The 25,230-nt window shown below is 40.2% G+C and overlaps 1 protein-coding gene across 11 annotated transcripts in view; it reads right to left on the reverse strand.

The window, feature by feature from the left end:
* GPATCH2 (G-patch domain containing 2) overlaps window positions 1-25,230 on the reverse strand; it is a 138,097-nt gene that overhangs the window by 88,410 nt on the left and 24,457 nt on the right. For 6 of the 11 annotated variants that reach the window (XR_013231363.1, XR_013231366.1, XR_013231368.1 and 3 more), the window contains exon 6: window positions 5,998-6,135. The exons of the other annotated variants lie outside the window; for them this stretch is intronic. Coding sequence is in view for 3 of the 6 variants with exons in the window: in XM_077339574.1 (XP_077195689.1) it covers window positions 5,998-6,135 (138 nt within the window). In the remaining 3 variants the exon portion in view is untranslated. The remainder of the gene's footprint in view (window positions 1-5,997; window positions 6,136-25,230) is intronic. 11 annotated transcript variants of the gene reach the window in all.

The raw sequence follows: 25,230 nt of genomic DNA on the forward strand, positions 1-25,230 counted from the left end.
TTGTATTGAAAAATATAAGCATATACTGCAATAATACAGGAGTCTCAAAGCAGCTTACAGTTGCCTTCCCTTTCCTCTCCCCACGACAGACACCCTGTGAGGTGGGTCAGGTTGAGAGAGCCCTGATATTACTGCTTGGTTAGAACAGCTTTATCAGTGCTGTGGTGAGCCCAAGGTCGCCCAGCTGGCTGCATGTGGGGGAGTGCAGAATTGAACCCAGCTTGCCAGTTTAGAAGTCCGCACTCCTAACCACTACACCAAATTGGCTCTCTATCTGAAGAATAGTATACTATTTTAATCAAAATGGTAATATTGTAACAGCCAAAATAGGGTAGGGCATCATTCTACCTGCTTGAACTGTTATAAATTAGACTGTTGCCTTCAGTTATGGTTGCTATTGCTATATTGTTACAGTCCATTTATATGTAAAGTTACACAGAAACAAAGTTTTATGTATTCTTTATGTTCCATGTGAACTGCATTGAGCCTCAGAGGAGGGTGGTATACAAATATAATAATAAATTAAAAATAAAATAAATTAATTTCTTCCCAAGTAAAAACTATGAAAAATAAACTGAGATTACTCAGTCTCCAAACACTGTCTTGACATCTACCATTTCAATTCTGATCCTGGCTGAAGTCCTACCCAGGCTATTGGGCAAAACAGTAACCAAAACAATTGATAGCTATAAAGTAGTTGGCACACTAATCTGTTTATTTACACTTAAGAACAAGGCAGAACAAACGAATCAATCTTAAGTATGTGGATAATTAAATACTGCAGAGTTCTTTGTATGGATTGCAGAATGGCTATGAAACCACAGAAAACATGCTAAAAGAATACCAAAAGTTTACCACCTCTAATTTGACAAGTGATATAAAAATAATCTCTTAAGAAAGATAACATTATTTGCAAATTGAGCAAGAGGACCCCAATGATAGCCATATATAATCAGTTGTCACCTTGCAGCTCAATTAGCCCTCATGTAAAAACGAGGCATGTAAGGAGAAATGAGGTTTTGACATTATCTCTGCCAGCAAGATAATTACACAGCCTTCATTTAACAGTAGGGCAACACTACTGTAGCAACAAATTAACTCAGCTCCATTTGCAATTCATGGTGTGTTTTCTCATTTAACACCATTTGTCTTACTCGAATGAATGTTTCCATTAGTTTTCTTCTGCACAGCAAAATACTCTGTTTTGACTTTAACATTACATCATCAAATCACTATATTACTGTTCCAGTAACTCTAATGCTATATAAATCTGATTTATGTTTTTCTCCACAGTTCTAACTCAAATTTTGGGGGGCTGCTTTACAGCCAAAGAATAATAAAAGTGCTTTTTGAATTAAATGCATTTAAATTTGAATTTGATTACAGAAAATTGTTTCCTTGTGCATTCAATGTATACACAAGGAATCTTTGGAATTGCAAACTATCAGTTTACTAGTAATGATAATAAAAGCCTATGTACTAGATGGAATTGCCTGCAGAACCAGAAACCCTTAAATTTAGTACCAACAAAGTATGTGAAGAACATACAGTATTGAGGAACAATAATATGCACCCTCCTTCCTTCTGCAGATTAAAACCCCTGTTCTTTCCTTCTCGGTCTGGACTACAATTTGCATGTGCAGTTACACTAACAATAGCAAGCTCCCCATTAACCAGGGTCCTCATCAAATCCCCAGGCTCCCCATCAATCAGGGTCAGTAGACACAATCCTATTTATAGATTACCAAAAATGCACTATTGTGCGGGCTCGGATACTCAAAAAACCCGTTTGTCAATAACCCACCATTTACCAAGACATTTGAACCAGGCATAATCATAAACTTTAGCTTGATCTCTTGCCAACATTTCAAACTACTGCTTAATTCTGTTTTAGAAAACAAGATAATAGTTTATCATCTGTTTCATCTTACTGGTTCCTAAGTAATCAGGATGGCTTAGAGAGGAACATCCAAGTCTATGAACTTCCAAGACTCAGTACTGTAACAACAAATTATGGTTTGTGTGACTACACCTGAAAACTGCCAATAAGAGAAAAAGCTAACATTACTGAGACCAGATACCATAGGGCAGTATTACATCATATTCTCTTTTAAACTGTGACTACATCAAATTATTATTAGATACTCATATTATACAGACTTTATTCTGTGTGCCCACCTTAAAATACAAAAGGAAAATTTAAAAAGCACTAAAAGAAAATGTATTCAAAATAAAAAAATGGTTTTAAAATTAGCTTTCCTTTTGTCCCATCATAGTGAAAGTATTTATTTTATTTTTATTTCTAGTCCACCTTTTCACTTGGACACATGCTATCTTTTCTCCCTCCAGTATTTTTGCAGGAGGTTGTACTAGATGACCCAGGAGGTCCCTTCCAACTCTGTTATTCTATGACTCTAAGGCAGTGGTCCCCAACCTGCGGTCCATGGCCCAGTGCTGGGCCGCAAAGGCCAGGGCGTCGGGCCGCGGTTCCCTCTCCCCACCCCCCCCGCAGTAAAAAACTTCCCAGGCCGCAAGCATGCGTGCTGCGCGGCCGAAATCGCGCATGCGTGGCACTTTCGCGCTGCGCGGGCGGGGCAGTTGCCCTGCTGGTCCCCAGCCGAAAAAAGGTTGGGGACCACTGCTCTAAGGCACAAGGCTTCTCTGTATTAACCAGTGTGAGCTATCCAGAGAGCCTTTTGTAACTATGAAATAAGGCAATGATATTTATGTCATCGAAATTTAATGCATTTAACTCATTCATTATTAACATAGTAGGTCCCAGATATTCTCAGATTCTTTGTTGTTAAATATGCTTTTAAATCATTATTTTATTTTTGTAAATATTGTAATGTATGGATTACTTATTTGTATGAAGATGGAATTTTTTTAAAGATGATTTCAGAAGGTGGTGCTGGGTGACTCACAGGGTTCTATTTTACCCCTATGCCCCTTTGAAACTGCTGGGTGAGGTTGTTGAGAGCCCTGGGCTGCTCATGCTCTGCTGCCTGATTTGGTTACTGAGCTTGCAGACTTGCTTTGTAGTTCCAGAGCTGTTTTCCAACATTCCATTCCACTGCTAGCTTCTTCCCATACCACCAGGCTTCTGTGCCACACCTGACTTCATAGTCTTGTAAGTAGAGTGCTTGTGGTGATGTTAGCTTTGGAGGAGGAGGCACAGGGAAGACCTACTCTAGAGAGTCCGTGCATAACCAGTTCCACAGGACGACCAACAAAAGGGCATAGAGACTGAGGCCTTTCCCTGTTGTTGCCTCCTATCTTTGGGATTCAGAGGCTTGGTGCCTGGGGGGAGGGAGAGGCCATCCGCAGAGTTCTTCCACTCCCAAACTAGCACCCATTATATTCCTGAATGCAATGGGCTTTGTCCCTAGTACTTATATAAAAGGCTTGTCCTTTATTTTCCTACCCTAGCATGGAAACCATAAAACCTGCTATTCTAAGCATTCTAACTAAAAAGTAATTTTATTGAAATCATTGGGACCTCTTTCTGACTAACCACAGTAAAAATAGAGCTGCAAATGCTGATGAATTAACAGAATGGCATACAAGTGACTGGTGGATTAAGCAACTAGTGCAGAAACCTTAAATTCTGCATTGATTGGCAATGGTTTGACAAGAACTCAATCAATCCTTAAGCAGGAATTAGGGAACTTCTGAGAGAAAATTTGATGTCATTTGATAAGCAGTCAACCAGTTGGCAAAATTTAGAAAACTTAAAAGTAAAAAGTCACAAGAAGAAATATGTAAATAAAGAATTCTACCATTCAAGCTTAAAGATATCAAGAATTCAGAAAGTTTTCTGTTTTAGTTTTATTGAACTGTAGTGATCCAAATACATTCACATCATGAACTAATTCCTTTTGAATTAAATGAATTCTATTATAATGGAATGAGTGAAAGACTTGAAAGAATTGCTTACAATTGCAGATAGAAGAAAAAAAGAGAGCTAAGTCTAAATTAAGATGTCGGCTATGAAGTTTCCAATAGGACCTTGACATGACTGTTGACCTACTCATGACATGATCACACCAGTAAGGATTTGGAATTCTATTAGTATTACCAGAGGAAAAAAGTCAAGGAGTCATCAGGAAAACAAATCTATATCTGCTACTCCATCAGCCAATTACTGTTGTTAAAGTGGAATTAGATGGGTATTGACAATGCGAAGGGGATAAGGATTAAACAGATGACTGAGTATATAGCTAGCAATGGTACTGTGCTTTTCCTGCATAAAGTTTGAAAGAGAAACAGTCCAAGAAGGGAAAATAATGTATTATAGATTATATTATGAATCTGAAGGTATTGTGGGGGAAAATAGTTATTTAGAATATTCTTTCCCCCAGTCATAAAATTTTCCTCCAGCTGAGGTACTAAAGAACTGCACTCTCCTGGAGTGCCCTAACAGAATATTATTATGCTATTAACTTGGCAACACAGTTCAGCCACGATTATCTCAATGCCATGGGGGACTCTGAATAATTTTAAATAATTACCTTTTTAAAAAAATAATCAAGGGATTTATTTCAATTGAGTTAACAGATGTCTGGGGGACATGAACCTGATAGTGGTGAATAGAGTTTGTATTAAAGAGGATGGACTGCAATATAGAGAATTACACACTGTATATTTACTAGGCATATTAACTATGTAAACAAGCAAGAAGCAGTATTCCCAGTTTAAAAAGAAAGGCAAACTGATACAAAGATGGTGACATGCTTGTTCTTTAAAGTTTAATACTATCCACTACTTCCCCCCATCTTTTCTGCTTAACTGATCAGCAGGCAATAGTTAAACAGAACACTCACTAATAATATAAATCATGTTTTCAATGAACACCGTGTTTCAGTAAAATCTTACCCTTTGGTGTTCATACATTACTCTTTAATTATGCAATGGTTACCAAGTTGTTGTGAATACCCACAGATAGACCTTTCCTACATACACCCCTTTTAAAGCTGTCTATGTTCATGGTCATCAGCATTCTACCTCTTAACACCCGATCTAGTCATGGTGATCCATGCAATGGTAACCTCTAGATGAGATTTCTGTAACTTGCTTTATGCAGGGATAACCTGAAGCTGCTCTGGAAATCTCAACTGGTCCAAATGCAGCATTTCGGGGACCCCATGGACAGCACATGTTATGCCAGTGATTTCTTAGCTGCAAAGGCTCCAGATTGGAGACCAAATTAGGTCTGGAGCTACTTCCTCTGCTAGAACCCCCAGAGAGTACTAAGATCGAATGATCAAAATTTGCTCAGGATACCCGGTCCCAAAGAAGTAAAACTGGCTTCAACCAGGGTTTTTACAGCCTTGGTCCTGGGCCTGTCTAGTGAGATCAGTGTCCTCTGGGAGTTTAAACAATTCCAGAGGACCTGTAAAACAGAAAAGATCTGCCAGGCCTATGGTTGAGGCCAGGAAATTAACTCCAACAAAACACTGACCTCCCTATCTGAAAATCAAATTGAGAACCACCAATGAAGAAAATCTTCTGAATCATCCACCAAGCCTCCCCCCCCAAAAAACAACAACAACAGATTTTAACTACAATGAATAGATTTATATGATTAATGCTGTATAATTATGTACAGGGCCGGATTTTCCTATAGGCTAACGAGGCTTCAGCCTAGGGCCTCAAGATCAAGAGGGGCCTATATTCCATATTTTTTATAAAGGTTAGTACCAATCACAACACATTTCATTTAACATATTGATATATATCACAGTAATTATGTATTTTATTATCTCTCATGTAATTTACAAACTTAAAAATGGGAGGTGAAAGGGCCACGTAAGTGGAATAGCCCAGGGCCTCTTTTCATGTAAATCCGGCCCTGATTATGTAACTTACATAATGTTTTTAATTTTGATGTTACCTACCCCGAGCCTACCAGGGAAAGATAGGCTATAAGGATAACATCGCTACCACCACCACCACCACCACCACCACATTCATTGGTTAAAAGCGGCAGATTCTAACCTTGCATGCCGGATTTGATTCTCTGCTCCTCCACATGCAGCCAGCTAGGTGACCTCGGGCTAGTCCAGTACTGATAGTACTGTTCTCAGATAGCAATCCGGTTAGGGCTCTCCCAGCCCCACCTACTTCATAGGGTGTCTGTTGTGGGGAGAGGAAAGGAAGGCACATGTAAGCCACTTCCAGACTCCTTCGGGTAGTGAAAAGCAGGGTATAAAACCCAACTATTCTTCTAGTCTGAAAAGGACCAGTCTCCTCACATGTAAGTTATTCCAATCCTTCACAGTTTTAGTTGTCCAACTCTGTGCTTTTTCAAGCTCTGCAGTAGCCTTTCTGACATACAGAGGCCAGAAGCCCACAAATTATTCAATACTAGGAGCCAAGCCGATTGCGTTCAGGAATACAATGGTGCTAAATTGGGGGTAGTGGTGGTGGTGGAAGAACTCTGTGGATAGCCTCCTGCTTCCCCCAGGACCTGGAAAGGCTGCAGGATGGAGGCCCCCAGGAAGTGAACTCACTGGCGGAGGCAACTATCAAGCAGCAGGAATTTGCATTCTCTGAGCCTCAGAGGGAAGTGGAAGGAGGAGGGGGTGATCAGGTGTGGGGGATGGAAGGTGACTGGCTGGCTGCTGGACAGACAGACAAGCCAGATAGAGGAGGAGGCACTGAGGGGCGGGACAGCCACCCTGAGTGGGTGTTAAATGCTGAGTAGCACTTAAGCCATGAGATACGCTCCTTTTCCACAGCCTTACCAGAAATATTAAATGGAACAGATAAAGCTCCACAATAGCTCTGTACAAAGTCTTTATAATATTGGCCATTTCATTTTCAAATCGCTTTCCTAATAATACCTTGCATAGAGTTTGCTTTTCCTCTGCTGCTGCACACTAAGTTGATATTTTCATCAAGCTTTTCATTTACGTGCCAACTAGATTGAGGTGGGTTGGCCATTCTCATGTTGTTAGATTTATTGGCCGCATTTGATGTGGTCCATCACCTCTTGGTCCATCACCTCTCTGACATGGGGATAGGGGGAAAGGCCCTTAAATGGCTAGCTTCCTTTCTAGAGAACAGGTCGCAAAGGGTTGTGGTGGGTAATGAGTTATCTGACCCCTTCTCACTACCATGCGGGGTGCCACAGGGGGTGATACTCCCTCCCAGCTTATTTAATATCTATATGCACCCTCATGCTCAGCTGGTCCAGAGTTATGGGCTGGGATGTCACCAGTATGCCAATGACACCCAGCTCTATCTCCTGATGGAAGGCTGGCTGGATATCCCCCCAGAAACATTTGCCAGTTGTTTGGAAGCCGTAACTCAATGCATCAGGAAGAGTCGTCTGAAACTCAACCCCTCCAAAATGGAGGTCCTGTGGCTGGGTCAGAAGGGACAGGAAGTGCATCTTCCCTGCCTGTACTGACCAACAGGCAAGAGTTGGTGGATGAGGTGAAGAAGGTGGGGACCCTAGGGGGAAGTGACCATGTCCTCATAGCATTCCTTTTGAGATGGGGAGCCAAGGAAGCTTGTAGCCAGACGCGGATGTTCGATTTTCGTAAGGCAAACTTTAATAAACTCAGAGACATGATGAGTGTCATACCGTGGACGAGAATGCTGGAAGGGAAGGGAGCATGTGAAGGGTGGGCGCTACTCAAACAGGAGCTATTGCATGCTCAATCAATGACTATCCCAGAAAGATGAAAACACTGCAGGAGCTCTAAGAAGCCTATTTGGATGAACAGAGAACTTCAAGAGGAACTAAGAAAGAAAAGGAAAATGTTCAGGAAATGGAGGGAAGGACAGAGCTCTAAAGAAGAGTACCTACAGGTTACTAGGCATTGTAGATCAATCACCAGAAAGGCCAAAGCTGAGAGTGAGCTAAGATTGGCCAGGGAAGCCCATTGTAACAAGAAAAGATTTTTCAGTTATGTGAGGATCAAACGTAAAGTAAAGGAGGCAATAGGCCCACTGTTGGGTGCGGATGGACAAACTCTAATGGAAGATGCAGAGAAAGCAGAAAGGCTTAGTGCCTATTTTACATCAGTTTTTTCCCACAGGTCAAAGTGTTTAGGCACATCTAGAGATGGCCATAGCCAAAGGACAGTGTCTGGGTGGCCGGTTAACATGGATAGAGAGGTTGTCGAGAGGCATTTAGCTGCACTGGATGAGTTCAAATCCCCTGGTCCGGATGAAATGCACCCGAGAGTACTCAAAGAACTTTCCAGAGAACTTGCACAGCCCTTGTCCATCATCTTCGGAACCTCTTTAAGGACTGGAGATGTCCCGGAAGACTGGAAGAGAGCAAATGTTATTCGATCTTCAAAAAAGGGAGGAAGAATGACCCGGAAAACTACAGACCAGTGAGTCTGACCTCTGTTGTGGGGAAGATAATGGAGCAGATATTAAAGGGAGCAATCTGCAAACATCTAGAGGACAATTTGGTGATCCAAGGAAGTCAGCATGGATTTGTCTCCAACAGGTCCTGCCAGACCAACCTGGTTTCCTTTTTTGACCAAGTAATAGGTTTGCTGGATCGGGGAAATTCGGTTGATGTAATTTACTTGGATTTTAGTAAAGCTTTTGACAAGGTTCCCCATGATGTTCTGATGGATAAATTGAAGGACTGCAATCTGGATTTTCAGATAGGCAGGTGGATATGGAATTGGTTAGAGAACCGCACTCAAAGAGTTGTTGTCAATGGTGTTTCATCAGATTGGAGAGAGGTGAGTAGCAGGGTACCTCAGGGCTCGGTGCTCGGCCCGGTACTTTTTAACATATTTATTAATGATCTAGATGAGGGGGTGGAGGGACTACTCGTCAAGTTTGCAGATGACACCAAATTGGGAGGACTGGCAAATACTCCGGAAGATAGAGACAGAGTTCAATGAGATCTGAACACAATGGAAAAATGGGCAAATGAGAACAAGATGCAATTTAATAAAGATAAGTGTAAAGTTCTGCATCTGGGTCAGAAAAATGAAAAGCATGCCTACTGGATGGGGGATATGCTTCTAGGTAACACTGTGTGTGAACGAGACCTTGGGGTACTTGTGGATTGTAAACTAAACATGAGCAGGCAGTGTGATGCAGCGGTAAAAAAGGCAAATGCCATTTTGGGCCGTATCAACAGAGGCATCACATCAAAATCACAAGATGTCATAGTCCCATTGTATACGGCACTGGTCAGACCACACTTGGAGTACTGCGTGCAGTTCTGGAGGCCTCACCAAGAAGGACGTAAAAATTGAAAGGGTACAGAGGAGAGCGACGAAGATGATCTGGGGCCAAGGGACCAAGCCCTATGAAGATAGGTTGAGGGACTTGGGAATGTTCAGCCTGGAGAAAAGGAGGATGAGAGGGGACATGATAGCCCTCTTTAAGTATTTGAAAGGTTGTCACTTGGAGGAGGGCAGGATGCTGTTTCTGTTGGCTGCAGAGGAGAGGACACACAGTAATGGGTTTAAACTTCAAGTACAACGATAGAGGCTAGATATCTGGAAAAAAATTTTCACAGTCAGAGTAGTTCAGCAGTGGAATAGGCTGCCTAAGGAGGTGGTGAGCTCCCCCTCACTGGCAGTCTTCAAGCAAAGGTTGGATACACACTTTTCTTGGATGCTTTAGGATGCTTAGGGCTAATCCTGCGTTGAGCAGGGGGTTGGACTAGATGGCCTGTATGGCCCCTTCCAACTCTATGATTCTATGATATGGGGTGTAACTGACATCTGTACCCCGCCAGGAGTCTGGGGGTGATTTTTGATGCCTCCCTCTCTATGGAGGCTCAGGTCACTAAGGACGTTAGGATGGCGTAATTCTATCTATGCTAAACCCAGCTACTAGTGCCCTATCTGTCCTCAGAACACCTAGCCATTGCGATCCATACAATGGTCACTTCCGTTTAGACTTCTATATCTCAGCCTACGTGGGCCTACCCTTATCCCTGACCCGCAAATTGCAGCTGGTACAGAATGTGGCTGCACTGGTCCTTACCAAAGCTGTATGCAGCTTGGGCCCTTCTTACCTACGGGACCTCCTACCTCCTTATGCCCCCAACAGAGCACTCCACTCTGCAGGTATGAATCTGCTGATGGTCCCGGGCCCCTTGCTTATGTTATAAGTTTTCTTTATTTATAATCTTTTTATGTAACTTCATTGAAAACGTTGGTGCTGTATTGTATGAATATGTTCTTACCTTTAGTTTCATTCATCTGAAAACACCATTTTATTATTCTATTTACTTTAAACAACTCTATACTTAGGCATCAAAGCTGTGTAATATTCTTTTTGGCAAATTTCAAGCAATATAACTTTTGGAAAATGTACCTTATACTGAATAGAAGGACTTAAAAATAAATATGCTACAAGAATCCTTAAGTTTAACAACTGCTCTGGTAACAGTTACTAAATTATATTATTTAGAGTTAATCCCATTTCAAAACTTCTTTTCTAAGATATTAAAAATGCAAAGCGAAATTTGTTCAATACATTTTTCTGCTACCTCCCACACAGAAATTTATTTTTGCCATACTTCAACTTGATATATCGAGTATTATGGGTGTTAAAAGAGATCTTATGTTCTTGTAACTTATAACAGTCTACTCTGATTTACATTATCTGGTGTGATACAGAGCCTGTTTTTTAATCTAGATAACCTAGGCAAATTTCATATTTACTTTGTGTATTAATAGACACACATGCAACTCACTTGAGTAATCAAGAGTGCTACCTTGTGACTTTTAGGGTTGAGAGAGCAGCAGCAATATTTGCTGCATAATACAGACACTCTTGATTGGCCAAGAGAAGCTGATAGCAACTACAGATTGAACATTTGAAGCAATAGTATTTTAATATTCATTTTCATACAAACAAGGACTAGAGAGAACTGGAAATGTGATTTGCAGCATTCCTCAATATAGTTATTAAACTAATAACTACTCCCAACATCAAAGTAACTTATTTTTGTCAGATGGGATTCTGCTTCAGTGTAATGGCTTTACAGTGCAAAATACTCCACAATCCATTGAAAGAATATTTAAAGAACTGTGGAGTTTGAGAAGGAGGTAACCAGCACATTAACTGAAGAACTGAGCCTTGAGCTTTCTGACTCTGAGTCTCTCTCAAAGAGCTATTCTGTGATCACTAATACAGAAACAAATACAATTAACAAATTTCAAATTTCAAAAAACCTTTAATGGCATATAAAAACAAAACATGGTCCAAATAGGGGTAATTCATAATTAATTGATAATAATTAAATTGTCTAAATGAAATAAATAAGTGAAATAAAATATGCAGCAACCCACAATAGATTCCTCCAGAATGCCCAGCGATGTCCAGCAACTGTAGATGCCCCTGTTCTAGAACTGTTTCTTGACTGTCCCTTTGTATCACAGTAGCCAAGAATTCAGCCATCAGTTCCATTATTTCTGGGGTCCTATCAGTTAGCAAATGTCTAATGATTCTGTCCATAGGGCCAGAAAGGTCCACTGTGATAGGATCAATAAGTTGTTATATAAGCATAAAATGCGATGGGCAATAAAGTAAAATATGTGGCACTGAGTCAGGCTCTAATTGACAAAATTTACATAATCTGTCCTCAATCGGTACATTGATATATCTGCCTGATGGGAAGATGTTTAATCTAGAAAGCATAAAAGCACAATGATGGAGCGCGTTAATAACTAACAATAAATATGTTGGATAGTATCAAAATGTGTGTTCTGTGTTTGATTAACTGTATTTATATATTCCTTAGATTTTTAGCCCACAACTCTCCGGGGACTTGTGGCCGGGTACAATATAACTGCCCCCCCATGTAAAATGTGATAAAACACCATCTCAAAACAAACAAAACAAAGATAAACGAGGATAAGACAAGATTGACAGTATAATCTCTCCCCTCATCCCTGCAGCCATCCACCCCACAGGGTGGGGTACGCTCGATGTTAACACATATAAAAATTTTAATGCAAGCTATAACTTCCACAATACACTTACTTAACAGCAATACGTGTGTGTGTGTGTGTGTGTGTGTATATATATATATATATATATATATATATATATATATATATATATATATATATATATATATATATATATACATATATATATACATTAATATATTAATATATATATTAATATATATATTAAATAAAGGTTTATTTCTATCCCAATTAGAAAGACATTCAGCCCCGATAAACTCATTGCATTTCCAGCTGGGGTTGTTAACATTAAACTGAAAGGAATCTAGATATCTGAAAGGGCTATGTTTACATGAGAAATATTAAACAGTACCATCCTAAGCAGGTCTCCTATTCTGATCTATTCAAGGGGGCTTACACCCAGGCCACTGTTTTTAGGATTGGATTGAAAACACACCACATCTGTGATAGGATTAGGGGACATTTTAAAACTAAGACTGATTAAGAATAAAGGGCAAAAAAGTGAAAACATTTTAATAGAATGGTAACATGCACAAATATAAATTTAAAGCAATCCACTCAATGTAACCTGACTTGGCAGAACTTTTTAACGTATTGGGAAAGTCACTCGACTTCATATTGACACAAAGATGTGTAAATCAATACATTCAGAGTGAGTGATATATTTTAATTTAAAAATGCTCAAACTATAGCAGTAAATCTATGTACTTAGTACATACAAATCATCAAAAAGGCGTACTTCTTGGGATTTAATATCAAGATATCACTGGATCATGGGATGTATGCCACCATTGCAAATTTAAAATGATTTGACTCACCTCTTCTCCCTGAACATTTTACAACTTGGTTGTGCTGTAGAGTCCCTGTAAAGAAAGCAACTGCAATTCTATCCATAGTGAGGCAGCGTGAACCCATTATATTAAATGAGATGTAAGTAGCATTACTGTATTCAATAGGGTGAATGGACTTCGCAAGCTAAACATGTCTATGTATGTCTCATTATACTCAAACTTTATAATGAGCACTCTAAGTTGTGCACCAAGCAAATACTTTTAATACTTAGCATTTACATTCTTATCTAGTTAAATTCAAGAAGAAATAGCATCAAAATGGGAATAAGAAAACAAAATATGAATGGTTTTTTCCATGTCTCCTAAATGAAATTATATGGGAGATCCAGGGTCTGCATTAACTTTTTTTATGCAATGGAAATATAAAGTCACAACCTCACTTGTTTAAAGTACTTATTTATAAAAATTACATCACATCACAGCAATGAACTGTACAAATTAAAAACAAAACCAAGTCCCTGTCAATGGCATACATTTTAGATCAGGCATTCCCAGCCAGGGTATATGGTTTTGGAGATGCTCCGTGGCACGTCACCTCCTGCCTTAATGGAATCGTTCATGGTCAAAAGATCGAAAAAGGCTGTCTAGATCCTAGTCACCAAAAATTTGCCCAAACAGAAAAGCACCACGCTATATTCTAGTAACCTAGTATAGTTGTGAAGATCAAGAAGAGAGATCTAAAGATACTGAAACCTCTATCTCTCTTCAACATTTGTACTTTATGTACAAACTAGGGGCAAAGCCCGTTGTATCCAAGAATACAACGGGCGCTAGAGCATGGCAGTGGGAACAGGAAGGGGAGGAGTTGTCCAGTCTGTAAGGGCATGGGGTTGAATGTGTGTGTTGTGTGGGAGGTTGTGGTGGCATGGTGGCAAATGAAGGCATGGGTGTGGAGATATGGGTGTCAAGAACCTGTGGTTTGCAATATTTGTTGAGTGTGGAACAGGACTGACCTTTGGGAATTGTGGCACAGTGGTTACAGATGAGCTTTCCAGAGCCATGTCTTCAGATATGTGAAGGGAAAATTAGACTGGAAACTCTTCTTAGGGGAAGATTACATGGCAACCAATTCCTTCCAGCTCTGCATCATTTCCCTTCTTCTGTGAATTAGGCCACAGACACTGAAATGCCCCTCTGCCCTAATACACATAGGGTAGTCACAGTACACAGGTGTCCACCCTGTTCCTTCTTCTCAATTTATTCACTGTTGATAAAATGTTATATGGCCACATGCTTCTTTCATGATTGCTCCTTAGAAGAAGAACGGATTTTTGTACCCTATTGTTTACTACCCAAAGGAGCTGGAATTACAGCTCATCAGAGTATCAAGATCAGTTCCCCAGGCAGAAAGGGCTACTTTGGACAGGGTTGTGGTAGAGAAGAAACATTTAAGACCTCCCACACTGGTTGTTGAATTTAAAGACTTGAGGCCGACAGCACAGGGTTGTTGTGCAGATGAAACAGGAGACAAAAGAAACTGCAACAGCATCCAGTTTTGTCTGCAGAATAACGCTGTGCAGTAGGCCTCAAATCTGCAGAGAGTTGCAAAGAAGAAAGACACATGGCTTGGCTGTGTCTAACCAGAGCAGTATTTTAATTGAGAAGGGGCTTTTCTCCCTGTCAGGCAACTGTTTGGCAGAAGGGGAAAGTTCTCCACCCTCAAAAGGAATGCCCTCAGGCTACCCTGCGTTGCTCTTGGAAAGGCCTCCCTCCCCTCAGCCAGGGCCTATCAGAGGCTCCGTCCCAGCAGGCCTGAAGGGAGAGGAAGGGAACGCACTCAGCAGCCTCCTGCCAGCTCTGTCAGGGTTCTGAGGCAATTTACATTTGGACATGACAGTTAGGACAGCCTTGAGATGAAAAGGGCTGGCACAGCCTGTCCAAGCCTCTGTTCTCATCCCCCTTGGCAGCCCTACTGACCTCCTCTCCCTGCGGTGGTCAGGGGCAGACTGGCAGCAATGTCTTCTGATTGCCCCTGGCTGGGCTGGAACTCTGGTCTGTCCTGGTGAGGGCCCTATCGGAAGGCACTTTGTGCCTTCTGATTGGCCCGTCCTCTTGTCAGTCTGGAGCCAAGGGGCCAATCCAGGAGTTTTTATCACGAACTCAGCCCACCCCAACCCTTCTTACTGTTTTATTAAGGAGGACATATATTGTTATGACAATCAATTATCAACCAAAGGGATTCAAAGAGCATGCAGAAATCAACATGCCCTTTTAGTAACCAGCATAATCATTCCAGGTTTCAGTCAACAATTTTTGGCAAAGTTATTGGAGATCAGCACAGATTGGTGAGATATTTTGTGAGCAAATGTCATTATAGTAGGGGCAGTATAATAGCGCATAATCTACAGTCTCAGCCTTTCCCATTGGGCAGGGACACAGCTGTTGTGAATAAGGAATACAAAGGTATCTGCCTTCCAAAAAGGCTGAGGGCAGGACACTGAAGCATGCCAGAGTGAATATTCTTCGATATTTAGGGACTTCTAATGCTCTTAAATAGTCTGCTGTCCGGACAGTACTTTTAGTAAGATTACAGTGGGATGCTACTGCAGCCAGGCCCTACCAGACTGAAGGGCCAGGTCCCAAATCCGTTGCTTAATTATTCCTTTAACTTTCTGAGAGCCTAGCCATAACATGGCTCTTGGAGAGGAGTGGCAAGTGGAGTGCCTCAGGCCCTGTGTTGTTCAACATATTTATGATTTGGATAGATGAAAGAACAGAAGGGGTACTGATTAAATTTGCAGATGATACTAAACTGGTAGGGGTAGCAAACACAGCAAAAGACATAATTAGGATACAGGATGGTTTTGACAGGCTGGAAAAGTGGGATAAAATTAATGAAATGAATTTCAAGAGTGATAACTGTAAAGTTCTGCATTTAGGTAGGAAAAATCAAATGCATCATTATGGGATGGGAGAGACCTATCCTGGCAGTATGTACAAAAAGGATCTAGGGGGTCTTAGTACATCATACACTGAACATCAGTCAGCAGTATGACTCAGTGGCTAAAAGGCAAATGGGATTTGGGGCTGTATCAGAAGAAGTATAGTATCCAAACTGCACAATGTGATGGTACCTGCTCTGGTGAGACCTCACTTAGAAATACTGTATTCATTTTGGGCACCACAACTGAAGAAAGATGTAGACAAACTGGAGCATGTCCAGAGGAGGGCAACAAAAATGGTGAGGGGTTTGGATACCAAGACATATGAGGAAAGATTGAAAGTACTTGGTCTGTTTATCCTGGAGAGAAGACAACTGAGAGGTAATATGATATTCATTTTCAAGTACTTGAAAGTCTGTCACAGAGAGGATGGAGCAGAGTTGTTTTCTGTTGCCCCAGGGGGTCAGATTAGAACCAATGGGATGAAATTAATTTAAAAGAATTTTCGGCTAAATATCCAGAAGAAGTTCCTGACAGCTATAGCAGTGCCTCTCTGATTTCTCTTCAAAAATAACACATAATATCGCAACATTTTGTATGAGGACATGCAACAAAGTAAGCAGATGGTTAAATCCTTAAACAAGGCTGAATTATAATGACCCTGTTAAATGCTGCTCTTAGTATTGTATGTGGAATTTTTTAAATAAAGCAGTTCATATATTGAAGAAAACGGAAAAAAACAAAAAACAAATCTCATACAGATTCTGGAGAACTGGTATAATTGCATTCCTGATGATGCTTGCATCTTTGTTTCCTACACTGTTAGCAGCAGTCTATGAAAGCAATTTAGGAAAAAATACGTTACAGTAGTTGTATGTGGTAGTGGCAAAAGTATCAATGACAGCTGTCAGACCTCAAGCTATGGGTCTCTCATCCCTCTGTTCTCCCCACTATTTAATAGCAAAACAAAATATATGTTTACAATATCAACACATTCTGAATTTATGCATCCTTTCAAATCATGAGGCACTGATGTACATTAGAGAATGTCAATGCACTACTATAACAAGTTATTACACTTTGCATTATTTTAAGTTACAGGGGAAAGGAAGAGACACAGGCCTACTTCTGTAGCAGTCATGCATCTCCAATAATGCCTAGTTCTAGGCTTAATCTAAAAGAAAAAAGTCCCATTCTTCTGGTTGGGGGGGAGAGGTCAATTAAAAAAAAACACCTGCCACCAAAGAATGCTTTATACCAGGGGTAGTCAACCTGTGGTCCTCCAGAGGTTCATGGACTACAATTCCCATGAGCCCCTACCAGCAGGGGCTCATGGGAATTGTAGTCCATGAACCTCTGGAGGACCACAGGTTGACTACCCCTGCTTTATACCATTTCCACTGCCACATAACTTTCTTTTAAAAAGGATTTATCTTCAGCTTTACCTGCTGGGAAATGCTGCACACGTTTAGAAATTACCAAAATTAAATGAAACAAATATTGGACAGATCTACATGTCATTAGCATCCTGAAGATCAGAGTATTTATCACCCAAAGATCCCATGTACACATCTAAATTGAAAGGGTGGGGTATGTAACATGGACTGACCCACACAACAACCCAATATAATTAGCAGTGATACATCACAATGGTTTGGGTCATAAACAGAAAGAATCTCTTGGCAGTAGTTTAATCAGCAACTGGCATTCAGTAAACCTTTTTTTAATGGTGACTGCATAGCAACAAAACAATCCAATAATACACACCTGTGAAAGCTTACTGTTTGTATTCTCTAATAAAGAACTGAAATTGCCTGGAACACTGGATCTTCTTCCTTCTCAATATGGAGGAAGGTCCAAGACACCCACAGTTTTCTCAGAGTTACATAGAATCATAGAGTTGGAAGGGGCCACACAGGCCATCTAGTCCAACCCCCTGTTCAACACAGGATCAGCCCAAAGCATCCAAGAAAAGTGTGTATCCAACCTTTGCTTGAAGACTGCCACAAGTACCCCAAGCTCTCATTCACACACAGTGTTAAGTAACAGTTACATTAAAGACCTCTGAGCTAAGGGGTGCATACAAAGCTTTAAGAATCTGTTCCGAACAAATTTGTACCTGGCATTACGCCAGGTACAAGAGAGAGACCATTAAAGGCAGAATCATAGAGTTGGAAGGGGCCATACAGGCCATCTAGTCTAACCCCCTGCTCAACACAGGATCAGCCCAAAGCAGCCTAAAGCGTCCAAGAAAACTGTGTATCCAACCTTTGCTTGAAGACTGCCAGTAAGGGGGAGCTCACCACCTCCTTAGGCAGCCTATTCCACTGCTGAAGTACTCTGACTGTGAACACTTTTTTCCTGATATCAAGCCTATATCGCTGTACTTGTAGTTTAAACCCATTACTGTGCGTCCTTTCCTCTGCAGCCAATGGAAACAGCATCCTGCCCTCCTCCAAGTGACAACCTCTCAAATACTTAAAGAGAGCTACCATGTCCCCTCTCAACCTCCTTTTCTCCAGGCTGAACATTCCCAAGTCTCTCAACCTATCTTCATAGGGCTTGGTCCCTTGGCCCCAGATCATCCTTGTCACTCTCCTCTGTACCCTTTCAATTATATCTACGTCCTTCTTAAAGTGAGGCCTCCAGAACTGCACATAGTACTCCAGGTGTGGTATGAAAAGTGGCGTATACAATAGGACTATGACATCTTGTGATTTTGATGTGATGCCTCTGTTGATACAACCCAAAATGGCATTTGCCTTTTTTACCGCTGCATCACACTGCCTGCTCATGTTTAGTTTACAATCCACAAGTACCCCAAGGTCTCGTTCACACACAGTGTTACCTAGAAGCGTATCCCCCATCCAGTAGGCATGCTTTTCATTTTTCTGACCCAGATGCAGAACTTTACACTTATCTTTATTAAATTGCATCTTGTTCTCATTTGCCCATTTTTTCATTGTGTTCAGATCTCGTTGAACTCTGTCTCTATCTTCCGGAGTATTTGCCAGTCCTCCCAATTTGGTGTCATCTGCAAACTTGACAAGTAGTCCCTCCACCCCCTCATCTAGATCATTAATAAATATGTTAAAAAGTACCGGGCCAAGCACCGAGCCCTGAGGTACCCCGCTACTCACCTCTCTCCAGTCTGATGAAACACCATTGACAACAACTCTTTGAGTGCGGTTCTGTAACCAATTCCCTATCCACCTGACTATCTGAAAATCCAGATTGCAGTCCTTCAATTTATCCATCAGAACATCATGGGGAACCTTGTCAAAAGCTTTACTAAAATCCAAGTAAATTACATCAACCGAATTTCCCCGATCCAGCAAACCTGTTACTTGGTCAAAAAAGAAACCAGGTTGGTCTGGCAGGACCTGTTGGAGACAAATCCATGCTGACTTCCTTGGATCACCAAATTGTCCTCCAGATGTTTGCAGATCGCTCCCATTAATATCTGCTCCATTATCTTCCCCACAACAGAGGTCAGACTCACTGGTCTGTAGTTTCCCGGGTCATCCTTCCTCCCTTTTTTGAAGATCGGAGGAGGTACATAGTACTCCAGGTGTGGTCTGGCCAGTGCCGTATACAATGGGACTATGACATCTTGTGATTTTGATGTGATGTCCCCGTTGATACAGCCCAAAATGGCATTTGCCTTTTTTACCGATGCATCACACTGCTTGCTCATGTTTAGCTTACAATCCACAAGGCTTTGATGATCTCCTCCTCAAAGATGGACCTGCTAAGACAAATCCTCTCAAATATACTAGGGAGGTTAAGTGAAGTCAAAGTCACTCTTCTCTCAAGCTGTGGATATTTTTAGTAGTTTGAATGTTTTCCTAGAGAAATAAATGAATACTTTAGGAGTTTCTTTAATTAGACTGGTAACAAAAGAATTTCTCTGAACTGGTACTGTGCTTGGGCTTTGGTCTGAATAAACTTAGCTAAACAGTCAATGAGTTCTGTCATTGTACGGGAGTAATCTATTTTATAAAAGTCAAGGCCATTTGATACCTATATGTAGATAGACAGAGGAGCTGGCCACTTTCAGCTTCTGTTCCATGTTAAATTGAAACTGAATGTACCTCATGCTCAACCATTTTTTTAAATTGGAGATAAGACAGGAGACATTTTCAAACTGGTTTCTTCAGTAAAAGACAACAAGAATGCTCAAATTAGATAACAAACTGATAATTAATAGACTGCAATAAAGCGATTATACATTTTAATACTCTTCTTCACCTGTATTGCTCGCCATAGTATTTTCTCTGATAATGAATGTGTAAATGCAGTCTCTTTCCCCATGTTCATACATCCAGAAATCTAATTAGAAATATACATTTTTTTAGATTAAAAGATGACTATTCCAGTCTAAAATACTCTTGAAAAACTATCAATGGACCAATATATTATTTTCTTCCTTTTTTTGGTTCTGGCAACTTTGTTAGAAAATTACTTTATTAATGAGGTCTTGGCAACTTTATAATGGCATAAGTCTTTCCATAAACATCAACAGTTTGAAGACAAGAAACTGAACATATTGACACTATTTTTAGATGAACAGGTAAGACCTGTAATTAATGTCTGCTCTTTAGTGAAGAAAACAGATGTTTTCTTCACTGCATAATTAGTAAAATTAATGAATTTTAATGCTTCCATGCAAATGATTTCTTTACCTCTGATATCAATCATTTCAACACCCAAGATATTTTCAACTAAACAGATTCACCAATATGCCAGAACTTCAAACTGATTGACTGTATTTATTATGTGTCTTTTTCTTCCCAGTTTGTTTTGAAGTGTTTTCTAACATTCTCCCTATTCTGTCAACATTCTGACATCTATAATGTAAACAAAACATGATTAGGCATTATGACATTTGTATAATGGATAGTAATTGCACACAACATCAATTACTGAATCTACAAGTCTTATCAAAATAATCTTAGATGATGGCTGGATTTATATATGCAATAGGGAGAGGCAGTATTATTCTGAAGTGCTAGAACGGATTGTACTCTTTAAGGCTGCAGGTGGGGGAATCATATTTTTGAATGTTTATCTCTGCAACTAGAAATCTGGCACAGAAGAATATTGGGCTAGACCCTTTCCCTCTTTTTATTTGTGGGGCCCCATCTAGCCCAATCTTGTCAACTGTTAAAAATTAAACAGGGTCAGTCCTTGCTAGTACAGAATTGCTATGCAGAGACAGGAAACTGCAAACCCCCTTTGCTTGCTTCTTCTGTGGACAACCATACAGGATTGCCATGAGTTGACTGCAACTTGATAGCACTTTCCACCATCATCACCACCACCACGACCACACACCTCAGTCTAAAACACTTTACCATTTCAGTACTCTGGCTCTTTTTTTAGCTGTATGACTAAAAGTCCAATTCTATAAAACACTTTCTTGGGAGGAAGCTCCATTGAATACCCATGAATAGTATTGGAAGTAGCCCTGCTGTCCTATATAGAGCTACACCCTTCTAAGCCCACTTACATCAGTATATTTATGATGTAACTCTGCTTAGAAGGTCACCACCCATCATTGTCCTTAGAATCCAGTACTTAGCAACATGTGGAGGACCAACAATATGTACAGAAGCTCCCTGGCTAACAACCGGTTTCCTATTCAATGCAATGGAAAGAGTAGATATTTATACAGATTCCATTGTGTCTTGAGATTAGCTCTCTGCATTGAATGCAATGGGGATTGTAATGGCATATGCTAGAACTATGAGTGTCACAGCCTTTATACTATTCTATGGTCTACAAACTGTGTTGTAGCAACATATGTCTAAAAACAGTTTTATTCATTCTTCCTTTGCCAGGGTTTCAAAATTTTCCAATCTACTTTTTCTCTAAAGATTTTTTACAAGAGACAACAGAAGAATTATCTGAATGATGAACTGATAAGTCATTGAAAAGCTAAATATTTTTATCTGGCTCAGTGTTTTAAATGATCACATTACTATTTTATACATTTTTCTTTAATCTTTCATACTCAAAGTTAGCCGCTATCTTGAAATATTAAAAGCAAGGAAAAATAATACTGGAAGACTGAAATGAAGATGCTTCCTTGTGAAGTGTCCAGCTGTGATACTATTGTGGTCCACTTTTACAAAATATGATAAAAACATGCTTGTTATATCACTGGGCAAGAACATATGCAACAGGACATTCCTGTTGATCTGCATTTCCCTGAACTAGATGTTTTTGTTCATTTATTTTATTGATTTTTATTATGGAATTAGTTTTTTTTCTTTAAAAATCTCCAATCAAAACTATTTGCTTGGCTTCTTGACCCCTTTTCAGCAGCTTACAAGTATTTTAATCAAAATACTTGGTATTGCTTCAAAGTTCAAGTTCAAGGGTATTAAAATGTGCAAAGGACACAAAGAGTAAGGTGGTTGGGTTATAGATTTTAACTCTTAACTAGAAAATTGACTCAAAATAGATTTTCTAATTTACAATGAATCAAAAGAAAAAAACATTAGACCGTGGCAAAAGTGGCACAAATGTATCAAGCAGCAAATGAATAAACATTTGAGAAGATTTATTATGAGAAATTGCAATAAATTTTCAAAAGATGAATTGATTTTAGTTAAAAGGTATAACTGACAATTTATTGGGCGGGAAGATGCATTATTTTCCAATTGTTATCCACCTACAGTAAAACTGATTTGTGTCCTATTGTATTTTATGGAAAAGGAGAGAGCAACTTTCAGTGATTTAGATTAAATGTATTAATCATAACCAGACACTGTGAACTATATATCTACTATTAAAGAAGATTTTTGACATTTAATTCTGTAGCAATATTTTGACTCTGTACCTCTCTTCCTAAATCTAATTCCTGCTACAGTTGGCAGATTTCTTCCTCTAAATTTTATGAGACTTAAAGTAGCATTTTAACCACCCATGCGGTAAATAATGCAGGATTAGAAATATTTAGTGTTTTGTTTCCCTTTGAAGAGTACAAATCCATCATACTCAAAAGGGTTTTCTCTTTTTAAAAAAAGTTATACAGTTTTAGCAATAGCCAATACTGGATATAGCAAAATCTATATGAAAGAATGCACAGGTCAAATATATTGTTTTTAAACTATACTATTCTGATATCCGTGAACTGAAAGTTCATTAATATTAATCTCAGAAATAAGAGCTTTCATAATAGATTCTTATTAAAGTGTTGTATATGTTTGAAAACCAGTGACAGACTAAATTACCAAGTGTCATATGGAGTGACATTCCTAAACCACCAAGAGGCACAAGAGTAGATTTCTCTCTGTGTGTGCAAGACATGTTGGATGCCCTCCACATATGCAAAAGGGCTAAGTGGGACAAAAAACTCAATTTCCAGTTCTTTAGGGCAGCTGTCCCCAACCCCCGGTCCAGAGACCGGTTTCGGTCCGTAGATCAGTCGGTACCGGGCTGCAGCTCTTTCTCATCCTCCTCCCCGGCTGCTGCCTTGGGGGCTGCCCTGCCACTCTGCCGCCCGCTCACATTTGTTGCTCTCCAACGGCTGCCATGGCTGGGGATCCCCTTTGGTGTGGCACTGCTCAGCTGCTACTGGCTGCGCCCCCCAGTGGGCAACAGGAAGTCAAGGGCGCTGACAGGAAAGCAAGCGGAGGGGCTCTGGCGGCAGCAACATCCCTCGGCAAAAGACTACCCTCTCGGGCCTCAGTAAAATTGTCAAGCGTTGACTGGTCCCCGGTGATAAAAAGGTTGAGGACCACTACTTTAGGGTATGTATACGATGACCTTGCTACACATAGCTGACACACAATCAATAATGACAATATTTATTATTATTTTTGGTAGTCAAAGCTCTTTTCTGCTTAGCAGACAAACTTGTGGGTCTTTAGGTGCAGCAGGCTGTCTACGTGCAAAGAGCATGTACTGATGTCTCCAATCTGAAATGCTCAGGGCTTAACATTCTTTTCCCATGATGATCTCCTAAAGGAGAGACAAATGTCTGAAGTACTGTGTTTATATGTTCTATCTACTTCCCTACTAAGACCCTAGTCTAGCTCATTCCTTTTAACTTTCTTTGATGGAATATGCCATTTTTAATGATACTCAGAAAATCATAAAGGTCTTTTTTTCCTGAGCCATCTATATGAACATTGGGCTGTACAGAAATGTTGGCTACAATGGAAATTGTGATTATTTTTTACTTCTAGGAAAACAACTACTTACCTTAGGTTATGAAATTCATCATTACATTTTTGAAAGACAGATGAATAAAGGCAAGGATAGAACAGTTGTTGCCATTATCTCCTGTTATGATCAGTTACCCTGCCATGAATTTCTGTTCTCACGATCTCTGCACTACAAACTTTATTGGAAAATGACCATTAAAACACACACAGCTCTCTCCATGACCATTAAAACACACACAGGTCAAAGTGCTTCATGTATAATTATGTCAATCTTGCTAGTAGGTTCAGACTTATTATTTACACAGAAGGCTGAAACTGAGAATTAGTGATATGCCTAAAGCTACCCAAGTAAATTCATGAGAGTGAAATGTGAAATGAAGTTCCACTTCACTCCTTTGCAAATTCTCAATTACTAGCTAAACAAGTTTTGGGAAGATACTTTAAATTACTGTAGTTGTAGGAGACTGTAGTTGTAGGAGTGAACACTAACATTTTTGAAACACTACAAGAAAAGAAAGCTACACTGAAGGAGATGACAGTACATAGAGTATTAAATAGCATCAACCACTGATAAGTTAATACTACTGGATATATGTTTCTCACTGGTTCATTAAACCAAAATGAAATTCTATAATTTAGAAAATTACACAGATCTAGAACATTATTTAGCCACTATCATGCATGAACATTTTTCAGGCACCACCCATCAAGCAGACCCCAATCTGTACCTAATCTTTGATGTGCGCATAGAGGTGGATCTGACAGTGATTAATGCTGCACCATGGTCAGAGCACTTTGCCCTGAAGGCCCAACTCAGAGTCCCACCTCCTGCCTGCATAGGTGGGAGGGTATTTATGCCTGCCAGCAGAGACTTATGGATCCAGACAGATTCCTGAATGCTCTACAGGAGTCAACACCTTCATTAGATGACTTGATTGACGACTGGAATATCTGGATGTCAGCTGCCATTCACTCCCTGACATCCTCTTTGCCCCCGTTTCAAACTGGCTCCCTGGCATACCAGGGAGCTGAGTGAGAAAAAAAAATGGGGGCTTAAAACGTCTAGAGGAAGCTTGGAGGAAGACTTGAGACAAAATAATGAGAAATATCTCATAGACTGCCAGGAATCTGGGGGGTGCTACTTAATGCCTCCCTTTCTATGGAGGCACAAGTCACCAAAATAGCTCAGCAGGCGTTTTTCCATCAATGCAATGTTAGGCTACTAGCATAAGGAGACCAGATATCCTGCTTTGGCGGGATCGTCCCGACTTCAAAGGCTTTTTGCTGGGTCCTGCTGCATTTTCAATATGTCCTGCCTGACCTGGCCTCTCCCCGCACGCGTGCCCTCTTGCTGGAGGTGGTGGTCGGCTGGGCCAGCCAGGCAGGG

Source organism: Paroedura picta, chromosome 1, assembly GCF_049243985.1.
Source record: "Paroedura picta isolate Pp20150507F chromosome 1, Ppicta_v3.0, whole genome shotgun sequence".
Classification (NCBI taxonomy): Eukaryota; Metazoa; Chordata; class Lepidosauria; order Squamata; family Gekkonidae; genus Paroedura; species Paroedura picta.